At 57.5% G+C, this 17825-nt stretch overlaps 2 protein-coding genes across 2 annotated transcripts in view; one reads left to right on the top strand and one right to left on the bottom strand.

Moving 5' to 3' along the window:
* TMEM151B (transmembrane protein 151B) overlaps nucleotides 1-3418 on the bottom strand; it is a 30246-nt gene extending 26828 nt beyond the window's left edge. Inside the window, 1 exon segment of the mRNA XM_055816472.1 lies at nucleotides 3353-3418. Within this exon segment, the coding sequence (XP_055672447.1) occupies nucleotides 3353-3418 (66 nt within the window).
* Nucleotides 3279-16656, top strand: NFKBIE (NFKB inhibitor epsilon). The gene is made up of 6 exons (XM_055816023.1): nucleotides 3279-3739; nucleotides 14200-14302; nucleotides 14851-15073; nucleotides 15245-15333; nucleotides 15613-15861; nucleotides 16154-16656. Exons 1-6 carry the CDS (start codon nucleotides 3417-3419, stop codon nucleotides 16217-16219), a joined length of 1053 nt encoding a protein of 350 aa, XP_055671998.1. The 5' UTR covers nucleotides 3279-3416; the 3' UTR covers nucleotides 16220-16656.
* Nucleotides 16657-17825: the final 1169 nt, after the last annotated feature.

Below are 17825 nucleotides of genomic sequence, written 5' to 3'. Positions count from 1 at the left end.
ACATTGCCTGGTATGAATTACTGTGGCAACAACTGCTTAAAACAATTTCAGGTAACCTATATTGCTTAAACATGGCAGAGAACCACAGCGAGGAAATGAAGTACTGTTATTTTTCCTCAGACCAGACATAGACTGGACATAAACTCCCTTTCTCCATCTCTCTCAGTCACATCTCAGTTACGTCATCCAGTTAACTTGAGTAACAGCGAAGAAGACACTGGTGCCTGGCCAGGCTGCAACTGAGGTGGGCAGAGCCTGGGTTCAGAAATCAGGTGCAGAGACTTGGGAAATCACTTTCACTTAGGAAATCAGAGGGCTGTACGTGGGGACAGGACATTATCAGGGATAGCAGCGGGAGTCACAGGTCGCCTGCGGAGTCCTTCCCATGTCCAGGCTCTGCCCTGATGCTCCCGGCAGAGCAGGGTGGCGGGGGAGCCCCAGTTTCTTGCAGGAGAGGTTATTTGGAGTAGCGCTGGGTGCCTTGGAGCAGCGTGTGCTGACACTGACCTCTAGTGGGAACAGAGACCCTTTCCTCTTCAGTTTTCCCCTGCAATTTTAACCGTTTCCAACGACACATCTTCAGGACTGGAGAGACCAGAATTAGTTTCGGGTTTAAAATCCTCAAAAGCAAGTCAGAACATCGAGATCGGCGGCCTCATATTATATTTAAATGTTTTTACTCCCTCTACCACTACCTGCCAATATCGATGTTATATATAAGCATGTGCACGTGTGTATGTATACGATATAGATGTTATATATATGCATGTGCATGTGTGTATGTATATCTCTCTGTATTTAAAGCCTCTGAAAACAATGAAAGTCCCAAACTCGCATGACCAGGCAGAAAGGAAGACAGCATGAAACAGATCCCAAGCCTTGCTGAATGAGTGACTGAAGGCAAATAACGGGGCACAGTGACCAATTCATCTTTCAGACCTTCCAGTCAAATTGTCCAAAGGGTTAATGGAGGCACACCCAGCCAGAAGAGAGCTGGCAAGGAGAGGTGTAATTGGAGTGTGGTATAGTGTAGTGGGTGTAGCTGGAGGGTCTGGACCTGGACCTGCAGGTGGTGGCTGAAGCCAGCCGCCTGGCTGGCGTAGCTGACTTTAATGGGGAGCGCCTGGTCTCCACAGCTCAGCTGCAGCAGGTCACTGCCACACAGCCCTAGGGGAGCACTAGCCAGCTCAAGAAAGTTCAAGGCTCACCTTGGGGAAGCTGTGAGACCACTAGCTCCAGTTAAGCTCACATCATCAGCAGAGAAGGGTCACCTTCAGGGGCTGCTTGGTAGCTGGAGGTATAGACAGCTTCAGTGGACTGGACTGTAATGTCCCAAGTGGTGGATCTTGAGTTGCTTCCCTGCAGAGCTTGTCCAGGGCTTATTGGCTCAGGCTCCGTGCTTTGGCTGAGCTGCTCCTGGACCTGTGCTAGCCCTGGAAGCAGGGTCCACACCTATGCCCCAGCTGGAACGGGACACTGCAAGATAACCAAGGGGTGGCTGCCACTTGCTGCAAAGCCAAGCAGCAACTAGTTCACAGAAAAGTGAAATCTTTGTGCATCACTGCACAGGTTTGTGCTGATTTGGTGCAAGTAGTTTTCTCCCCAGTATCTGATTTTATCCATGGAAAAGTAAGGAACCATTCCATGCTGCTGCTGCATCTCTAGCAACATCTAGCATGTTACTAGAGAAAATGGCAAAAGCATTTTGGAAGGTACTTGATGGGTAACCTAGTAGTAGTTGTGTATAGAAAGCTGAAATAGTAGAAATTCTGGGTAGGGGTCAGGAACATCAGCTGTAGATGCACAAGGAGCTGGGATGCAGCCACCACGAGGGTGTGAAGGGAACGATATGATTATACGGCCCAGATTCCTGCCCTGCACTGGACAGAGCTGATGAGATGTGGGAGAAGCTCCTTTCCCTTAGCGATTGTAGTCTCGCATCCAGGCAGTGTCAGGGACACAACTGGAGACACTGGAACAGATCCTGAACGTGGGAGGAAAACTTGTGACTGGAACTTACTGATGCCAACAGAGAATTCCCCTGCGTGCCTCCTGCTGCCCTCACACCCCAAAACCTTTCTTCCTGCCTGGCTGGGGACACTCTTCATGGGTAGTTCACCTGCAGCAAGGCTGCGGTTTAAGGCCTGGCAGCCGGGGCTGGGGGAGTGACGCAAACCTTCAAGCGGCAGCTGCAGCGCGGGTTGGGGAAGTCTTTGGCTCTTTGCATGTGGTTTGTGCAAACTCGGTCCCGTACCCACCATCAGGTTCTTCAAGGTGAGCTCCCTTGCAGGTGTGTGGCGTGGAGAGATCCTTCCCCTCCTGCCGGGCTGAACTGGAAAGACGAGCACCCTGCAGAGGTGAAGAGGCACATCAAGCGATAAAAGCAACAAGTGAAAGTGATTTTGAAGTGTCATCTATGTTCAGAGCTATCTAGGCTGTCTTCTTAGGAAAGCCTGCTGCTTGGGATACTGGAAAGTAACTATGAAGTCTACACAGACTTCATGAGATCTATGAGGAACACAGCTGGATAGTTTTGATGTTGGAAGGAGAGCACTGAAACGCAGGCTGGTCAGTCACCCACAGGCAGAGAGCTGGGCCTTTGTTTGAGTTTCTCTTTTCAGCTTTGATTTCCGTGTCCTGGCTGCTCTTCTGTGAGCCCCAGCAGCCACGCTGGCCTTTGGCGTCTCTATTTGCCACACAGGACAGTGAGAAGCAGCTAGACCAAGCGACTTGTAAGCCAACTGTAGTGACCGCCTGGCCTTTCCCTTCGCCTGTACAGGGAGGACAAACAAGAAGGTGTCTCAGTGGGTGAAATGGGTGAAAGCATGCGTGTGGGAAAAGCAAATGACTCTTTCGCACCTCTCTCTGCTACCAGTGACACCCACCCTATGGTTTCCCACAAAGCCTGCGGCTTCGGGCACCACCTGCACCCAGAACAGCATCCTCACCCACACCCCTCAGCTTTGGCACGGTCCCTCTGCCCCCCCGGTGCATCTCCCTGCTGTTTGGAGAACCCAGACAAACCGGGCAGGGGGAGGCCGGCCGGGACACACCGCCTCAGAGTAGCGCAGCGCAGCCGCCCCCCCTGCGCACCCCGGGCTGCCGGCCCTCGCCCACGCGTGCCGTGCCCGCGGGTGGGCCGTCTCCCCCCTAGCGCTCCTGCGCTGCCCCCGGGCAAAGCCGGAGGGGGGGCAGCCCGCGTTCGGGGTGCGGGGGGGCCGGGCCGGCGCGGCGGCGGCGGGGGAATCCCGGGCGGGCGGGGCCGGGCGCGGCTGAGTCAGTGCGGGCAGCGGCGGAGGAGGAGCCGGCCGCCTCAGGCTCCGCGCCGGCCGCCGCTCGCTGGCTTTCCGGCCATGAGCCCCCCGGCGCCGGGGTCGGGGCCGGGGCCGGGCCGGGCGGGCGGCGGGCGCTGAGCCATGTCGCGGGCGGCGGGCGGCGAGTGCCGCAAGGAGGCGGCGGGCTGGGAGGGCGAGGACGGGCAGTGCGACTCGGGCATCGAGTCGCTGCGCTCGCTGCCGGGCGGGCGGGAGACCGCCGCCGAGAGCCCCGCCGCCGCCGAGACCCTCGCCGAGAGCGGCGCCGCCGAGGAGCGGCTCGACTCCAGCTACGGCTCCGGCGCCCTGCCCGAGCCGCTGCCCGGGCTGCCGCCCGCCTGCAGCGCCGAGGAGCCGCCGCCGCCCGAGGGGCTCAGCCGGCAGCAGCGGGAAGCGCTCACCTACGTTTCGGAGGACGGAGACACGTGAGTGCCCGCGGCCCCCCGCCCGCTCCCCCTCCCCGGGGGCGGCTGGCGAGCGCCGGGCCCCCCCAGCCCCGGGCTCAGCCCCTCGCAGCCGGCCGGCGGCGGGGAGCCGGCGCCTGGAGATAAGCCGGGCTTTATCTGCGGCGCTGCCCGGCCATCCCCGCTCAGCCGGGCTGCGGGGGCGCCCCGAGCTGCTGTGCCGAGCCTGCCGCCCTGGCAGCGCACGAGTGCGGGCTGGGCACCCTCCCGGGGGGTCGGGGCGGTGGGGCAGCTGGGCCGGGCCCGGCAGGGTGAGCGGGGAGAGGCACCCCCGGCAACGTGGCACAGAACGAACCGCCGTAAGAAGCCAACTTCCACTTGCTGTTGGGCTGCTAGCAACGGGGGCGGGGGGGGGGGGGGAGCAAATCAGCCCCCACACACACCCCACACCGTCTCTTCCCCAGAGCGTGCAACATTTCCTCCCCAATGGGGAAGGCTCGGCTGGGTGAGATGGCACCTAAGCAAGACACAAAACGAGACAGGCTATGCAGGGCGAGACCTGAGGTGGCTGTGTTAGGGCCACAGATGCTGCTCAACCGAGCAGCCCCAGAACTGTTGGTGTCAGGTGGAAATGGCCGTGCTTTGCCAAGCCGCCCGCACAGCTGCAGCTTTCAGCACATTTGTGACGCACGCCCCACTGCAGGGCTCCCCTCCTGAGCCTCTGTGATGGAGACGAGTGTTTCTCTTAATGAGGAGGGCCTTCCCACATCCGTAATGCTCTCTCAAGGGCAGAGGCATCACGCTGGAGTTAGTTGGTTTGGCTTCTGGTAACTGCCTTCAGCTAATCATGGCACGTGCCTGTTGTACATTCCCTTGACGGAAGGTTTTCATCATGGGTGCACATGCAGAGCATGAGTGAGGCGTGCTCACAGCTGAGAAGGGCAAAGCTTTGCCCCAAACCCAGGCTGGAGTTTAATACTGTGTAATGGTGCAGGAGGAAGAGAAACTAAGAGGCACTGACGTGAGCAGGCAAATGTCTTCAGTAGCGGGAGCAGCAGGGAGGCTCTGTCCTTGCCTGGCAGAGCACATCTGGTTCTGAGGCTGAAGATGAGCTGGGAGCCAGCCTGAGTGTTTACTTCCCGGTTGGGAAGGAGCCTGTGCATCTGCTAATTAGTTCGTTAATGCTTGCTGTGGGATCTGCTCTGAGGATTGGCTGGAAGTCTCACAGCAAGCAAGGTTTGACTAAACCCAGCCTCCCACGCTCCCCAGATGGGCGCCTGGATAGTGCTTTCTAGTCCTGTCCTATCTACAGGCTGCCTCTGGGGCCCCTTCACATGGAGGAGCTTCACCACCTTTCCTGGCTGTAACACTACAGTCAAGGTACCCATGGAGGGAGCCAGGGGTCTTTTAAGCAGAGCCGTGGAAATAACGCCTCAGAAAAGCCCCCCCGAGTAGTCTGTCGTGGTTGTGCCTAGGGCTCCCCACTCACTGTTCTTTAGTAAACCTGGTAGATGAAGCTTCTTGGAGACGCTTTTGCTGCGTGGAGCTTTCTTGTAAGGTGGCTGAGCCCTTGTCAGACTTGCTTGGAGAGACCTAATGCAAGCATCTCATTAACTAGGGAAACATTAATAAGCAGCGCCTCGGTTACTGTAGGCAGGAGAGGCTCTCGGAGAGCTCTTCAAACGGTTGCAGCTGCTCTTCTGTTTTCTCTCACTCACAGTGCCGTTCAGAACAGGAAATCTGTGAAGAGGGAGGGAGCAGCAAGTCAGTTGGTGGTGCAGCGCATACAGCTCTGGGCTGGCTGTGTCCACTCAGGAGCCGGCTTTCCTGGGATCCACTCCCAGCACTGGGGAAAAAAAAACCCAAAACTATTCTTGTGGTTAGGGCAGTGAGGCTGTGGATTTCTGCCTCTGCTATTCCTGTCTCTCCTCCTGACCCTGTGGCAGAGGTAGGCGGCATTTATATTTAGAAATGCTGAACATCCATCACTCGATCAATGCAAATGGAGACTGTGAGCACCCAGCAACTCATTGAACTGCCACATTGAATGCCACTGGTTTTGTATGCAAAAACAAGTCAGAGCTGATAGTAATGCTCAAGTCTATGGAGCAGTTGCTCATCTGGTGACAGAAGGTCTCCAGAGAAGAGGGATCAGATGGCCACAGGCTGCATCCCTTTCATCCCAACAGATAAATCCATCGACTTCTTTTCATCTCAGTGAGCAGCACATTTCCTTGCGTGCCTTACTTGAGTGTCTGCCACAAAACAGCTCCAGGCTGAGAACTAACATCATACTGTCATTATATTTCAGAATACTTGGGCAACAACACTTTCCTGTAATTATAATTCTGAAAAATACAAAAAGTTCAGGGGTTTTGGCCAAGTAGTTGCCGTTTCCCCACATGCCCTCCCTGGCTGGTACCAAGTGAAGAGGAGCACTGGGCTTGCACAAAGGGAGCTTGCAAAAGTCTTGGCTCTCCATCTGACAAAAATCTTGGCTCTCCATAGTTCCCCCAGGCTCACCCACCTCGAGCTGTGCATATAAGGGGGCTGTGTTTGTCAGCCTAGTGCTTGTGAAGGAAGTATAGAAGGTGGAGGCAGAGGCAAGGGGCATATGCTTGGGCAGTTGGAGTGTCAGCAGGATCCTTCTTGGATACCTTCCTGTCTGCCTCTGTGGGAGAGCAGTGTTAATGCAGGCAGGATGAAGCAATGGGGCTAAAACTGGCAATTCCCGTGCTTAAATTAGAAGGAGTCTCACTTCTGCAGGAAGGAAATTGGCCAACAGAGAGATGGGAGTACGATGGCCAGTGAAATGTGTGGGTGCCATCTTCCAAGAATCGTTTGCCCAAGCATCAGCCCCACATGCACCTCCCTAGTGCCACTGGCAGCGCTTCTGCCTCAGGCAAGTCAGGGCTGCAGTTATCGGGCACCAGCACATCAGTCCCTGAGAGAGCGGCAGAGCTGGCCTGGCAGGAGAGATCAAGGATGAGGAGCAGGGTCAATGGCAGATGATGGGTGCACTTAGTGCAGCGATACATATCCTGCTTATTCCGTGGCTGGGTAGAGAAAAAGCCCTATGTGCTCCAGCAGTCTCCTCCAAGCATCCGCCTTTTCCTCGTGAACCACGTGGTCTCTTCCAAGCATTTGTCTCTTCCACATAAAACCATCTCCTTTTCTGCTGAACTGAGTCCCGTGGGACTGCTTGGCATGGAAGTAAGAGAGGGGCTTTCCAGCTGCAGGCATGGCTAGCTCCGGGCAGGCTGCAGGCAGCTTTATGGCTGTGCCCCAGCCTCCGGACAAGCTCAACCTTTGTTAGGATTCACCGAGGAAACCCCCTTCTCCCTGGCCTTGCCAGGCAGATGCGTGAGTCCAGTGTCCTGGGAAAGGGGTGGGTGTGGGACCAGCTCCTTCGAGGTGGGTTGAACTATGATGGGATCTCCTGTTGTGTTCCAGCACAAGGGATAACCTCCCCATTCGCTTGGGCTTATGGCAGCCTCTGTCAATTCTGGAGAGGCAGAGTTGACTCATCAGTGTGGGAAATTAGGCAGCGCTACTTCTGCAGTCTTGCTCTGGGCCCTCCGGCCATGCCATGCTGTGAAAGGCTGGGGGCTGCACCCCTGCAGGAGGGTGGCTGTCTTCTGCATGGGGCTCCATCCAAAGCGGCACGGCTTCTCTGCAGGGGTGAAGGTCGGGGGACCCCAGCTCAATCATGGGAGAGAGATCTCGGCCTCCTTCAGATGGAAAATGGGAGCAAGCGGTTTTGGTCTGGTGCGTGTTTTGGGGAGGGAGGGGAGCGGAGGAAGCCTGACTTCCTCCTTCCACCAGAGACAAATGCTGCCCCATCTGCTGATAAGAAATCACGTGCCAGTGACTCGTGGGCTGAGATGCCTTAACAAGGGCTCGGGGACAGTTAATCGAGTAAAACTGGGGCCCCACAGGAGCTGATGTTCTGAGCTCTCCTCCACGTGATGGCAATGAATGGGTCTTCCCCGCTGAGCCCTTGCCTGCGTGGGTACCCACTGGGCGTGAGGGCTCATCCTTTGGGGCCAAGAGCCACTTCTAACCATTCACCAGCGTGTGCCTGTCGTAACCCTCCCACCTCAAGTAGCCCTGCGCTAGAGATCTTCCCTGTGCAGGGGCATAGAGGTTGTCCCCATTCAGACTGCCTTCTCTGGTGTAGCTGCTTGCTCGATGCTTGCCCTGCTGAACAGGGGTGCTGCTGAACCCCTGTACCCCTGGATCCCAGCATGGTGCCTGAGGGAACGCTCAGCATGGGACAGCAAAGGGGATCCACTGTGAAAGAAGAAAAAAGAAGCGGAAGACTGGAGAGACACAGTTTTAGAAGGATTAAAGAAGTCTGATGCAGAGAGCACACCTGGTCGCTGGCTGGGCTGAGCTGTTGCTGGCTGCCCAGCAGTAGGATGGCCATAGCTAATGGGAAACTGGAATGCCCTTGGTTTTTCCAGAGTGGCTTTGAAAACCTCCTTGCCCAATTGCCAGGGGAATTCAAGTCTGTCCCGAGTTGCTCCCTAGCACGCTGTCATTGTGGGACAGGGAGGAAAATGAATCCCAGTGTGGGGCTGGCTGGAGGGAGAAGGGAACCTCCTGCATCCGCCTCCCTGTCCCTGGACTCTTGGCTCTCGCTCTGTGCGTGCTCAGGAGTTTGGAGAGCAGGGGAGGGCTTGGTGCCCCTCCAGGCGAGGCCAAGCAGCTCTGCACAGGCTCCTTGAGGATGCCCCAGAAGTTGCTGGCTTCTGCAGGGGTTACACACGTACAGCCTTGGCATAAGGTGGGTAAGTCCTGGCAGCCTTCTGAGATCATGCGTGCAAGAAGAGATTTTTTTCCCTGTTTGTATGACTTCAGCCTGGCCTGGAGGAAGTTTCTTCAGACTTTCCGCCTGCTTAGGTTTGCCTTGGAGCTGGGGAGAGACACAGGGAACTGCAGCACAGAAGAAGGGAAAGAATGGCTGGAAATTTCCATGTCCTGGGATGCAGAAGCCTCATGCCTGGCTGTAACACATTAGTCGAGGGGAGGGCTTCAGGTCCTTGCACTCTGCAGGCAGGCTTGGCTGCTGCTGAGAAAGGGTTGAGCTCAGCTAAATTAACAAAGGAAGTTTTGATTTTTGTTGGTCTTGGGTTTTTTTTTTAATACAATGTGGATAAAAGAGGACTCGGGCATGACTGTGTAGGAAGAGAGGCTGTGGGAGTGGTTACTGGGTGACTCTCAGTGCTCTGCGTGGGATTCTCTGCATCCCTGAGATGGGAAGCCCCTCTGACTGGCACAGATGCAGGGCTGAAGGAGAGCCCCAATATATCCTGGACTTACAGATGGTGTCTCATTAAAAGAAAATCCTGAGGCAGTGAGATGTGTTTAGGGCTGTGAATGATTGCTGGGGTGAGTTGTACAGGCACTGGTGAAGTCCAGGCACTTGTACGGGGCTGTTCTGACCTCAAGATATCTCTGTGTGTACAGAAACTGTAGGACAACATATTTGCCTCCTGGTGAGTGAGAATGGGAATTTGGTCTGCTTGAAATGGAGTTGCCACAGACAGTGAACCTTCTGGGATGTTTGCTGCTTTTATTGCAATTGTTCATCTGGCTTCCCAGCCTGTGACTGGGCCCTCCTGAGATGAGCGGACCTGCTTTCTGGCTTGGCCCATCCCTGCAGTGACGGTAGTGCAGGACAGACCCCTCATTTTGCAGGGACTGGTCCGCATGCATCTGATGTTTAGTGCTTCTGCGATCCCAGACCCATCATCTTGCTCAGAAATGGAGCAAAATGCTCAAATGTGTGGGTGCAGAGTCTAGAGAATGTGAGGCCAGGGGTGCTGTACGTGGGTGAATAGGGGCACCTTCATCTCCCCACCTCCTCCTCCTCCTCCCCCACCTCACTGAAAAACGAGGCGCCCACAGCCCTCTCGCAATGACTCCCCTGCCAGTCAGCCTCCTGCACCCCTCATGCGCCAGAACCTGGACCAGACCCTCTGCAGAGCACCAAGGAAAGGCAGAGGCTGTCTCCCCTGCTCGCCCATCAGTTCCTACCACTCCCTTTGGCCGCAGGAGCCGCAGGCTGGGAAGCAACTGCTGCCCAGGCTGGAGATCGGTGTGGGGGGCTGAAGTGAGTGTGACTGAAGGGGCTCTGCATCTCGCTAGCCACAGCCTCCTTCCAGTCACGCACCCCCCGCTCCAATTGAAGCTGTGCCCTGCCCAGGGAAGGGTAGAAGAAACCTGCAGAACAGGAGACCCAGGGCAGGAGCAGAGGACGTGGGGATGAGCCTACAGGGGCTGTGATCCGCTGCTCCCTTGGAGCTGCCAGAGGGCAGCTGGAACAACTTTATGGAGCCAGGCAGCATTGCATTGGTATGCGGGGAGGAAGGGAGCTGAGCTGAGCTGGCTGAGGGCTGCAGGGCAAGATGGAGCTGTGCTTGCTGAGCCGGCTGGCAAAGGTTCATGCTGATGGCTGAGGAAGCGGTTAGCAGCGCAGGTTACAGGGCTGGAACAGGAGACCAGGGTAAGCGTGGAATTCCCCTGCTCTTTTCCTCCTCCCTCGCTCTTCTCTCTGTTGCTGCTGGGGCCGTTTCCTCCCCTGAACAAACTTCTCTTGTGCGAATTGTTTGCAGGATTTCCTACCACTCTGCTCAGCCAAAATAAGGAGCCAGGAGTGGATGTTACTGCTACAGACAGAAACCTTTTCTAGAAAGGGAGAAAAACTTGTCAAAGCAAATTCTACTGAATGCTGAGTCTCTTGTCCTAGGTGTTTCTGGGGTGAGATGGTGAAGGGAGATGCTGCTTTGAGGACAAGGTGTCTTGCTCCACAGATGGGGGGATCTGCATGGTCAGCCCCTTTTCTAGGGGGATGGAAGAGGATAGCCAGAGAGCTGGTGGGACTTCATCAGTTATGCCTGTGTGTCAGAGCTCGGTTTCACCCTTACCCCATTCTCTTGCCTCCAGTCCTCCGGTGTGGACACTTTTCCTACCAGGCACTTGAGGTGACCGAGAAGCCTAGGAGAGGGACAGCACTGTGGAAGTGGCTGCCCTCATGCCTAAACTAGGACCACCTTGGGCGTATTGTGCTCAGACCCAGGAATATCCCCAGGAATGCCCCTGCCCCTCTGCTCCAGGATCATTATCTCTCTGGTGATGGGTAGATCACCTTGTGCCAGGGATGCCCTGTGCCCATGAGACCTTTGTGATTCAGAGCACAAATGAGACCCCCTGTGCCAGGTAGGAGCTGGTGAGCAAGTGGAAAAGCTGACAAACCGAGTCCAGCAGTTGTACTCCTAGGCTGGCCACATTTCCCCTGCCCACGGCTCCTCCATCCCATGCCCTTTCCAAAACTCCCTGTCACCCTTTCCAAAAGTCCCCGCTGGGCACCCGCCCCCATGGCTGCAGGCAGGAGCACTGCTGCTGACAGGAACATGGGGAGGGAGGGAGCAGGCAAGCAGGGAAAGGCAGAGGAGAGGCATGTAAGCAGCCAAGGGAAGGGCAAGGGTCTGAGCATGGCAGGGTGGGGGGCTCGTTCTGGCAAAGGCATGGGGCCGTGGCTGGGTGAGGCGGGGTGCCTGGCAGCAAGCGAGTCCATCGCTGTGCCCTGGCTCTGGGGCTGTGAGCACTGCGTGCCAGCGTGCAGCAGCCTGTCGGCAGCTGGACCGCATGGCTGCCATGGCAGAGAGAGGGGGGTGCTTGTAGCCTTGGCCAGAAGAAAGCAGAGGTTGGCACGATGCCTGCGCCTCAGGTCTCCTGGGCATAGGAGGTTTCCCAGGTTAGCAGGAGACAATCCCAATTCCTGGTTGGCATTGCTGCCCGTGGCACAGAGTGCCTTGGTGCACACATGCTCTTGGTGGGCTCATCCCAGCCTGGTGGCCTCGCTGTGATTCCCCCAAGTAGCTCACGGCTCTCGCAGCCATTTCAGGAAGTTGAGGGCTGGCAATGAGGAAAGGGAGGAACGAATGCAGAAATGAAAGAGCAGGAGGAGGCTGCACCCGGGTGGAGAAGGAAGAGGGAGTGAGGGGAAAACAATCCTTCAGAGCAGGCACATCCCAGCTTCAAAGTGAAAGCCTGAGCTCTGGCCAGGTGCGGATGGTCACCCTCATTGTGGCATAGATGCCCAGACTTGCTCAATGTCAGGCCTCAAGCAGCTCTGCCACCTCATCGAGCTGCAAAGCCACCCGAGGCAGGAAGAGTGAGGTGCTGGCAGTGGGCTTCCTGGGATTTCCACCTCTCCCAGGTGACTGCCCCAGCATGTGAGGTGGGTCATGGCAGAGGGGCCAGGGGATTCCTGGGCGTGCGGGGGCTGGCTGCAGCAGGGCATAACCCTGGGCGCTGCGCTCTCCCCTGGGAGCCCAGAGTGGCTCTGGAAAGTGAAAGCAGCAGGGGTTTAAAGTTCAAGCCGAATTGCCTTGGAAAGTCCCCTGTCTGAGCAGTCTTATCTCTGCCATACCTGAAGAAGGCAGATCTTGGCATCTTCCCCCCGTACACGGTGCCTGGGAGCAGGTTTGGGGAAACAGGGGCTGTCCCTGCAAGTGGGCAAAGGATACCTCAATGCAGGTGCTGCTGCGGGGACCGGGGGCCTGATGCAAAACCCAGCAGGGAATCTCCCTGCCTGTATCATACCCAAGCTGGAATCAGTAAGAACCTGCTGAGGGGAGGGGTACTCTTGCTGCTGGTCCCCCAGCTCTGCCCCTCGCTCCTGCCTCTGCCCCAGCCTGGCTTGTGCCCCTTGGCTCTGCCTCTGCCCCATGGTCTGCCAAAGGTGGCCGGACCCTGCCCGTGGGGTTGCTTGGCCCCAGCTCGCAACCTCCTCCCCTGCCCTGGGGACCATCGGCAGTGAGGGGGCACCCCATGGCGGTGCAGAGGCAAATGTGGGTGGCCTCTACTTCCAGTGGGGAATTCCCTGCCACGGCATGACCCAGGGCTTCCCCGGGGATGCAGCCTCTCCTGTTCGGCACAGCTGCTCCCCTGGCAGCAGGATGGAGGGGAGCCAGTCTTGTTTTGCCACCAAATGTGGGTCTCAGCTGAGGGTGCCCAGGGTCCCTGGTGCTGGCTCAGCCCTCAGGCAGCGCTTGGGAGGGCATGGATAAGGGACATTTTGGGGGACTGGCCTCTGGGCTTCTCGGCACACTCATGTCCCCCCTGCAGCTGGCAAGAAGCTAGCCCCCAGCCCCACTTCTTTGCTGCAGTGCTTTAGGGCCAGGTCTTGCCCTCTCACCTGTAGAGGGATGCTGTCCATTCCCAACACTGAAAGTGTCATCCCAAAGCTGGGCTGTCTGGCGAGTGGGGTGTCTTGCCAGGGCTGGCACAGCTCTCATCCTCTGTCCCTCAGCCCTGCTCACCTCTCCCAAGCAGCACAGGTGTCAGGAGCCTGCTTAGAACCTGGCCTTCACCTTCGATTTGGAGCTGATCCCTGCCAGAGATAAAAGCCACCGAGGCGCCAGCGCAGCAGTGAGGAGGTGGCAGGAGGCTCAGCTCGCGCCTGCCATGCTCTGCAGTCACTGCCTGCTCCTCGCTGCTCCCCACAATGGCCAGGGCCAGTCCAAGGGGGCTGCCCTGCAATGGGGGGCCAGTCCCTCTGCCCAGGGGGGCCCAGGAGCACAGCAGATTGGTGGAGGGGACTGGAAATTCCCTCAGCTCTGCCTCCATCGTGCTCTCACTTCTGTTCTGACTGTGTGTGGGGGCTAGTGTCAGACCCAGCTGGAAATAATGCCTCTCTTTGGGCTGGGGGACTCCAGGCTGCCCAGCCGCTCCGTGGCTGGGGGTGCCGTGGTCCTGAGGACCAGGGCTGCCTGCTGGCCACCAGACTTTGACAGCCACATCTCCAGTGTCCCTCTGTGCCGTGCCAGCCCTGCTGCAGCAGTGCTGAAAGGGAAGGATGTGGGGGAGAGAAGAGGAAATCGGTGTCAGCCGGCAGATTGGCACAGGGACTGTGCTGTGCAGGTGATCTTGGACTGGTGCCGGGCTCCTGCCTGGCTTTGGCTGCCTGTCTTCGTGGGGGGGAAAGCAGAAGTGCGGTGCGTAGCCAGCAGTGGGGAACTGGAATTCCCCGGGCAGCCGCCAGAGCCCAGACCTCCCTCTGCAGCCACCAAACCTGTCCCTTGGGCTCTGCAAAATGCATTCCAGGCTCTTCAGACCTGCACCAGTTGGAGGCCTGGCTTTGGGTGGTGCTGGGTCCAAGCCCCATGCATGCTGTGAGTTCCAAGGGAGGACCTTGTGGTGCTTAGTGGGAATAGGAATGTCCATTCTCTGTGGGGATCGGAGTGAAGGACTGCCCTGGGGAGCCTCAGGCCCTGTTGCTGCCTTGCCCTGCCGCTGAGCTTCCCCAAGGAGAGGACAGGATAGAGGAGCTTTGAGGTGGTGGGAAGCGAAAGGGAATGGGGGAGGGGGGGAGCATGCAGCAGCAGTGGAGGATCTCTGCTGCTGAGCACGGCACTTGGGACTAATCTTTTTTCCTTTTTCCTCTCCTGTTCCCTTTATCCCCTCTCTAGGTTGGTTCACCTGGCCATTATCCACTGTGTCCCAGATGTGGCACTCTGCTGCATTGCTCAGCTGCCCAGGGAGGTGCTGGAGATCCAAAATGATCTTTTCCAGGTATATGAATATGATAGGCAGAAGGTGGGAGGAAGGCAGGTTCTGCAGGCTGCTCCCTAGATAGATGCCTAATCCATCTGCCCTTTCCCTAGGACCCCCTACCTGCTTCCTCCAGAGCACGGTGAAGGTCCCACGTGAACAGCCCCTTTTCAGGGAGGGGAAGAAGGGTGTGCGAGATACACTGAGAGGTGTGACAGCTCCCAGCACAGCAGGGTGAAGGGGTCCTTTACAAGGCCCCAGGACATTACATACAGCCCTGGAGGGTGGAGTAGGCATGGCTTGAATGTGGCAGGGTAGATAATCTGGGAGAGTGACATCTGCCCCTACAGGTGATCCCTGAGCTGGGGAGGAGGGGGGAGGGGGCAGCAAGGTGTTTGCACCCACACACAGTGTCAGCCACGCTGAGCCCTGGGGCAGTGATGGGCTCCTGCACCGCCGCCTGCCCACGCCGCCAGGCCGGGTCCTGTAGGCTGGCATGGCTCATCATGCCTGGTGTCCTGTGGAACATCCCCCCCCTTTCCTAATTTCTGCCCCTACCTCCTCTCTAGACCCCGCTCCACCTCGCCGTGTACCTGGAGCAGCCCAGTGTGATCCAGGCACTGATACACAAGGGAGTGAACCCCAGGCTGCAGGACCGCAATGGCAACACCCCGCTGCACCTAGCCTGTGAGCAGCAGCGCCTGCAGTGCGCCCAGCAGCTACTGCAGGGCACGGCCCCACCAGAGGACATGGTCCAGCACCACCAGGACCTGCAGCTCCAGAACTGGCAAGGTGAGACTTAGGGACAGCCTGGTGCAAAGCCAGTGGCTGGGTTGGGTCAGAGACCATGAGTTGTGTATGCAGGGATCCAGGAGTGCAGCAGAACAGGTAGGAGGCTGGGGTTGGTGTGCCTCAGGATGGTCTGGGCTGACTGTGGCTCTCTCTCCTGCCTCCCCATCTCAGGCTTGGCCTGTCTGCACATCAGCACCTTGAAGGGAAACATCCCAATGATGTCTCTGCTGCTGGAAAGTGGCGCAAATATTGATGTTCGGGTAAGGCTGGGCATGGTGTGGGTTTTGGGCAAGGCTGGGTGCAATGCATGGCTCCCTTAAGCCCTTCTTCCAGTCTTGGGGCAGGCACTGCTGTGGAGCTTGGAGACACTGCATTTTGAGGAGCAGAGCAAAAAGGTCCTTGAGGGGCTGTTGGGTGCCATTGACAGCAATCGGGGTGGGGACTGCCCCCTCTGTACCCTGTCAAGGGGCTGTGGGTGGGTGCCGCAGGGCCCATCTGAGGGGACCCCGCACCCACACCCTGTGGTCTGTGGGCTGCAGGAGGGCACAAGCGGGAAGACTCCATTGCACCTGGCCGTGGAGTGCCACAACCGCAGGGCTGTCCAGTTCCTGCTGCACAACGGGGCGTATGTGGATGCCCAGATGTACAACGGGTGCACACCGCTCCACCTGGCTGTGGGCCGCAAGGATGCTGCCATCGCCGCCATCCTCTCGCACTCTGGAGCTGACACTCTGCTGAGAAACATGGAGAATGAGACAGCTCAGGACCTGGCTGATGGCAATGATGACGTGAGTCTGTGCAGGGGGAGGCCTGTGGCTCTGTGTGTCAGGACATGCAGGAGTTGGACAGTGTGGGGGGACCTCTTAGGAGTTTCTAGCCATGCCTGTCCTCCCCTACAGGGTGCAGGTGTTGGCTCTGGGAGCGCGTGGGGTGACTGCCTGTTGCCTCGAGCGCTAGGGAAAGCCCCGAGAGGGTTTCTTGGCACTTTCCTGGGGAGGTGGGAGGCTGCAGGCCCCCGTCCCGGCTCAGTGGAGACAACAACCCTGGATCCTTACACATTCACACCCTTGGCTTTTGCAGCTCCTCGCCTTGCTGCCCTTCGATGACCTGAAGATCTCAGGGAAGCCTGTCATGTGCTCTGAATGAGCGGCTGGACTCCTTTGGCCTGTCAGGCTGCCTCCTCGCTCTGCGCTGCTGCCCTGCTGCCCGCTGGGACCTTGCCTGCCTGCAGTTCAGTGGGAGCCGAGCCACTTTGGGAGACTTATCCCCCCGCCTCCTCTTTGGAAAAGTTTTGTTGGCCTCAGGCTGCCTTCCCAGAGGAAAGAAGGTGGCACTATGAGCACTACACAGGGGAGGCTTTTCTTTCAGTATTTGTGCCCAGCAGCAGGACTGAATTTTCCCTCCCTGCTATGGGTCTGACTTGTTGGGGTCTCCAGCTTACACAAGGAAGGAGAGGAGAGAACTCCTTTTCACACTGTACGATGGATGGAGCATCCTCTGGCACCCCCAAATGCCATCAGAACAAGTGTGGGGTGAGAAGAGTTAACACTCACTCTAATAAATGTTTTTTCTTGCTGCGGGCACCTGAGGTCTCATGTGATCTAACCCACCCTGCTCCCCCGCAGCACCAGGAGGCTGAGCATTACCCCAGGTGCCTGGGCACGTGAGGGCTGCAGGGGCTTCCCCGGTGCACCCACTCCCTTGGGTTCTTTGCACAGCAGGAGGCGAGTGGGAGCACAGGGGCTTCCCCACTTGCAGAGCCTTTCCAGTGCTCGAGGCCAAGGCTGGGGGATCTCAGCATGGTGCTGCATTCCCATACTGTCCTGTTGAGCGTCTGGCTTCAGGGCTGAAGAAAGAGGGTAGGAGGTGCTGGAAGATCAGGTTGTGGATCTCTGCTTCTGCTGTTGTGCCTGACATCTTGCTGCCTTACTGTGCTGCAGTTTTCTCTTTTGTAAAGAGGAAAGAAAGATTCTGCCCCATCTCCTGGCTTGGAAGGGTGTTAAAAAACTTAGGGCGTGGGTCTCCCCTAGGTTTTAGATTCCCCCTGGCTGGAAGCAGAAGAGACTGCCGGGTTATCTCCGCATCCCTTCTGTTGTTCAGTTCACCACCCTTCCCCTGCCCCCTTGCAAAGCCAGAGGAGCAGGTGCGACGCATTAGGGAACCAGCAGCCAAAGGTGCTGTGGGAATGGAGACACTGGGGACACCTGACCCCACCGAAGCCAGGGAAATTCCCCACTTGCTGCCTAGGAGCAGCTGCTGTTGTTTGGGGCAAATCCTGGATGGCGCAATCGCCCAAGATGCTCTGGAGTGAGCTGCTCTCTTCCTCTTCCCTTCTTGGAGGGATAGCAAAGGAATGCTGTTGGGAAGGCAGCGTGGGTAGCCCTGGGCTGGATTGCTCCATTTTTTTTTCAGTCTTTGCCTCTCACCTTCTAGCAGGGCCTCAGACCTGCTGCAAACGAGCCACGTCGTTCTGCTCACGGGCGTTTGGCCAACACCTGCCCGTAGTGTGTGCCCGGCGGGGCTGTCCCATGCCACCTTCACAGATGTGGGGCACTGCCGGGTGGCCCAAGAGCAGGAGCAACGGGTGCTGCCAGAGGGGCATGGCGGGGCCAGGGCTGCAGCGGGGTGGGAAGGCGAGGGAAAAGGGAGCAGCAAGTGATCTGCATTGTTTAATTTTTAAATAAAATAATTTTTTTTTAAAAAAAAAAAAGATGCCTTGTAAAATGTTACTGGGTAGCCCCCTGATGGCTGC

The sequence above is a fragment of the Falco peregrinus genome, chromosome 11, assembly GCF_023634155.1.
Source record: "Falco peregrinus isolate bFalPer1 chromosome 11, bFalPer1.pri, whole genome shotgun sequence".
In the NCBI taxonomy this organism is placed as follows: Eukaryota; Metazoa; Chordata; class Aves; order Falconiformes; family Falconidae; genus Falco; species Falco peregrinus.
Note: the sequence above shows the minus strand (reverse complement) of the source record. Positions and strands in the feature narration are given on the sequence as shown.

Coding starts and splice junctions, on each gene's coding strand:
- NFKBIE (XM_055816023.1), top strand. CDS start 3,417: ATGTCGCGGGCGGCGGGCGGCGAGTGCCGCAAGGAGGCGGCGGGCTGG. Junction 3,740..14,199: donor GTTTCGGAGGACGGAGACAC/GTGAGTGCCCGC, acceptor TCCCCTCTCTAG/GTTGGTTCACCTGGCCATTA. Junction 15,334..15,612: donor GCGCAAATATTGATGTTCGG/GTAAGGCTGGGC, acceptor TGTGGGCTGCAG/GAGGGCACAAGCGGGAAGAC.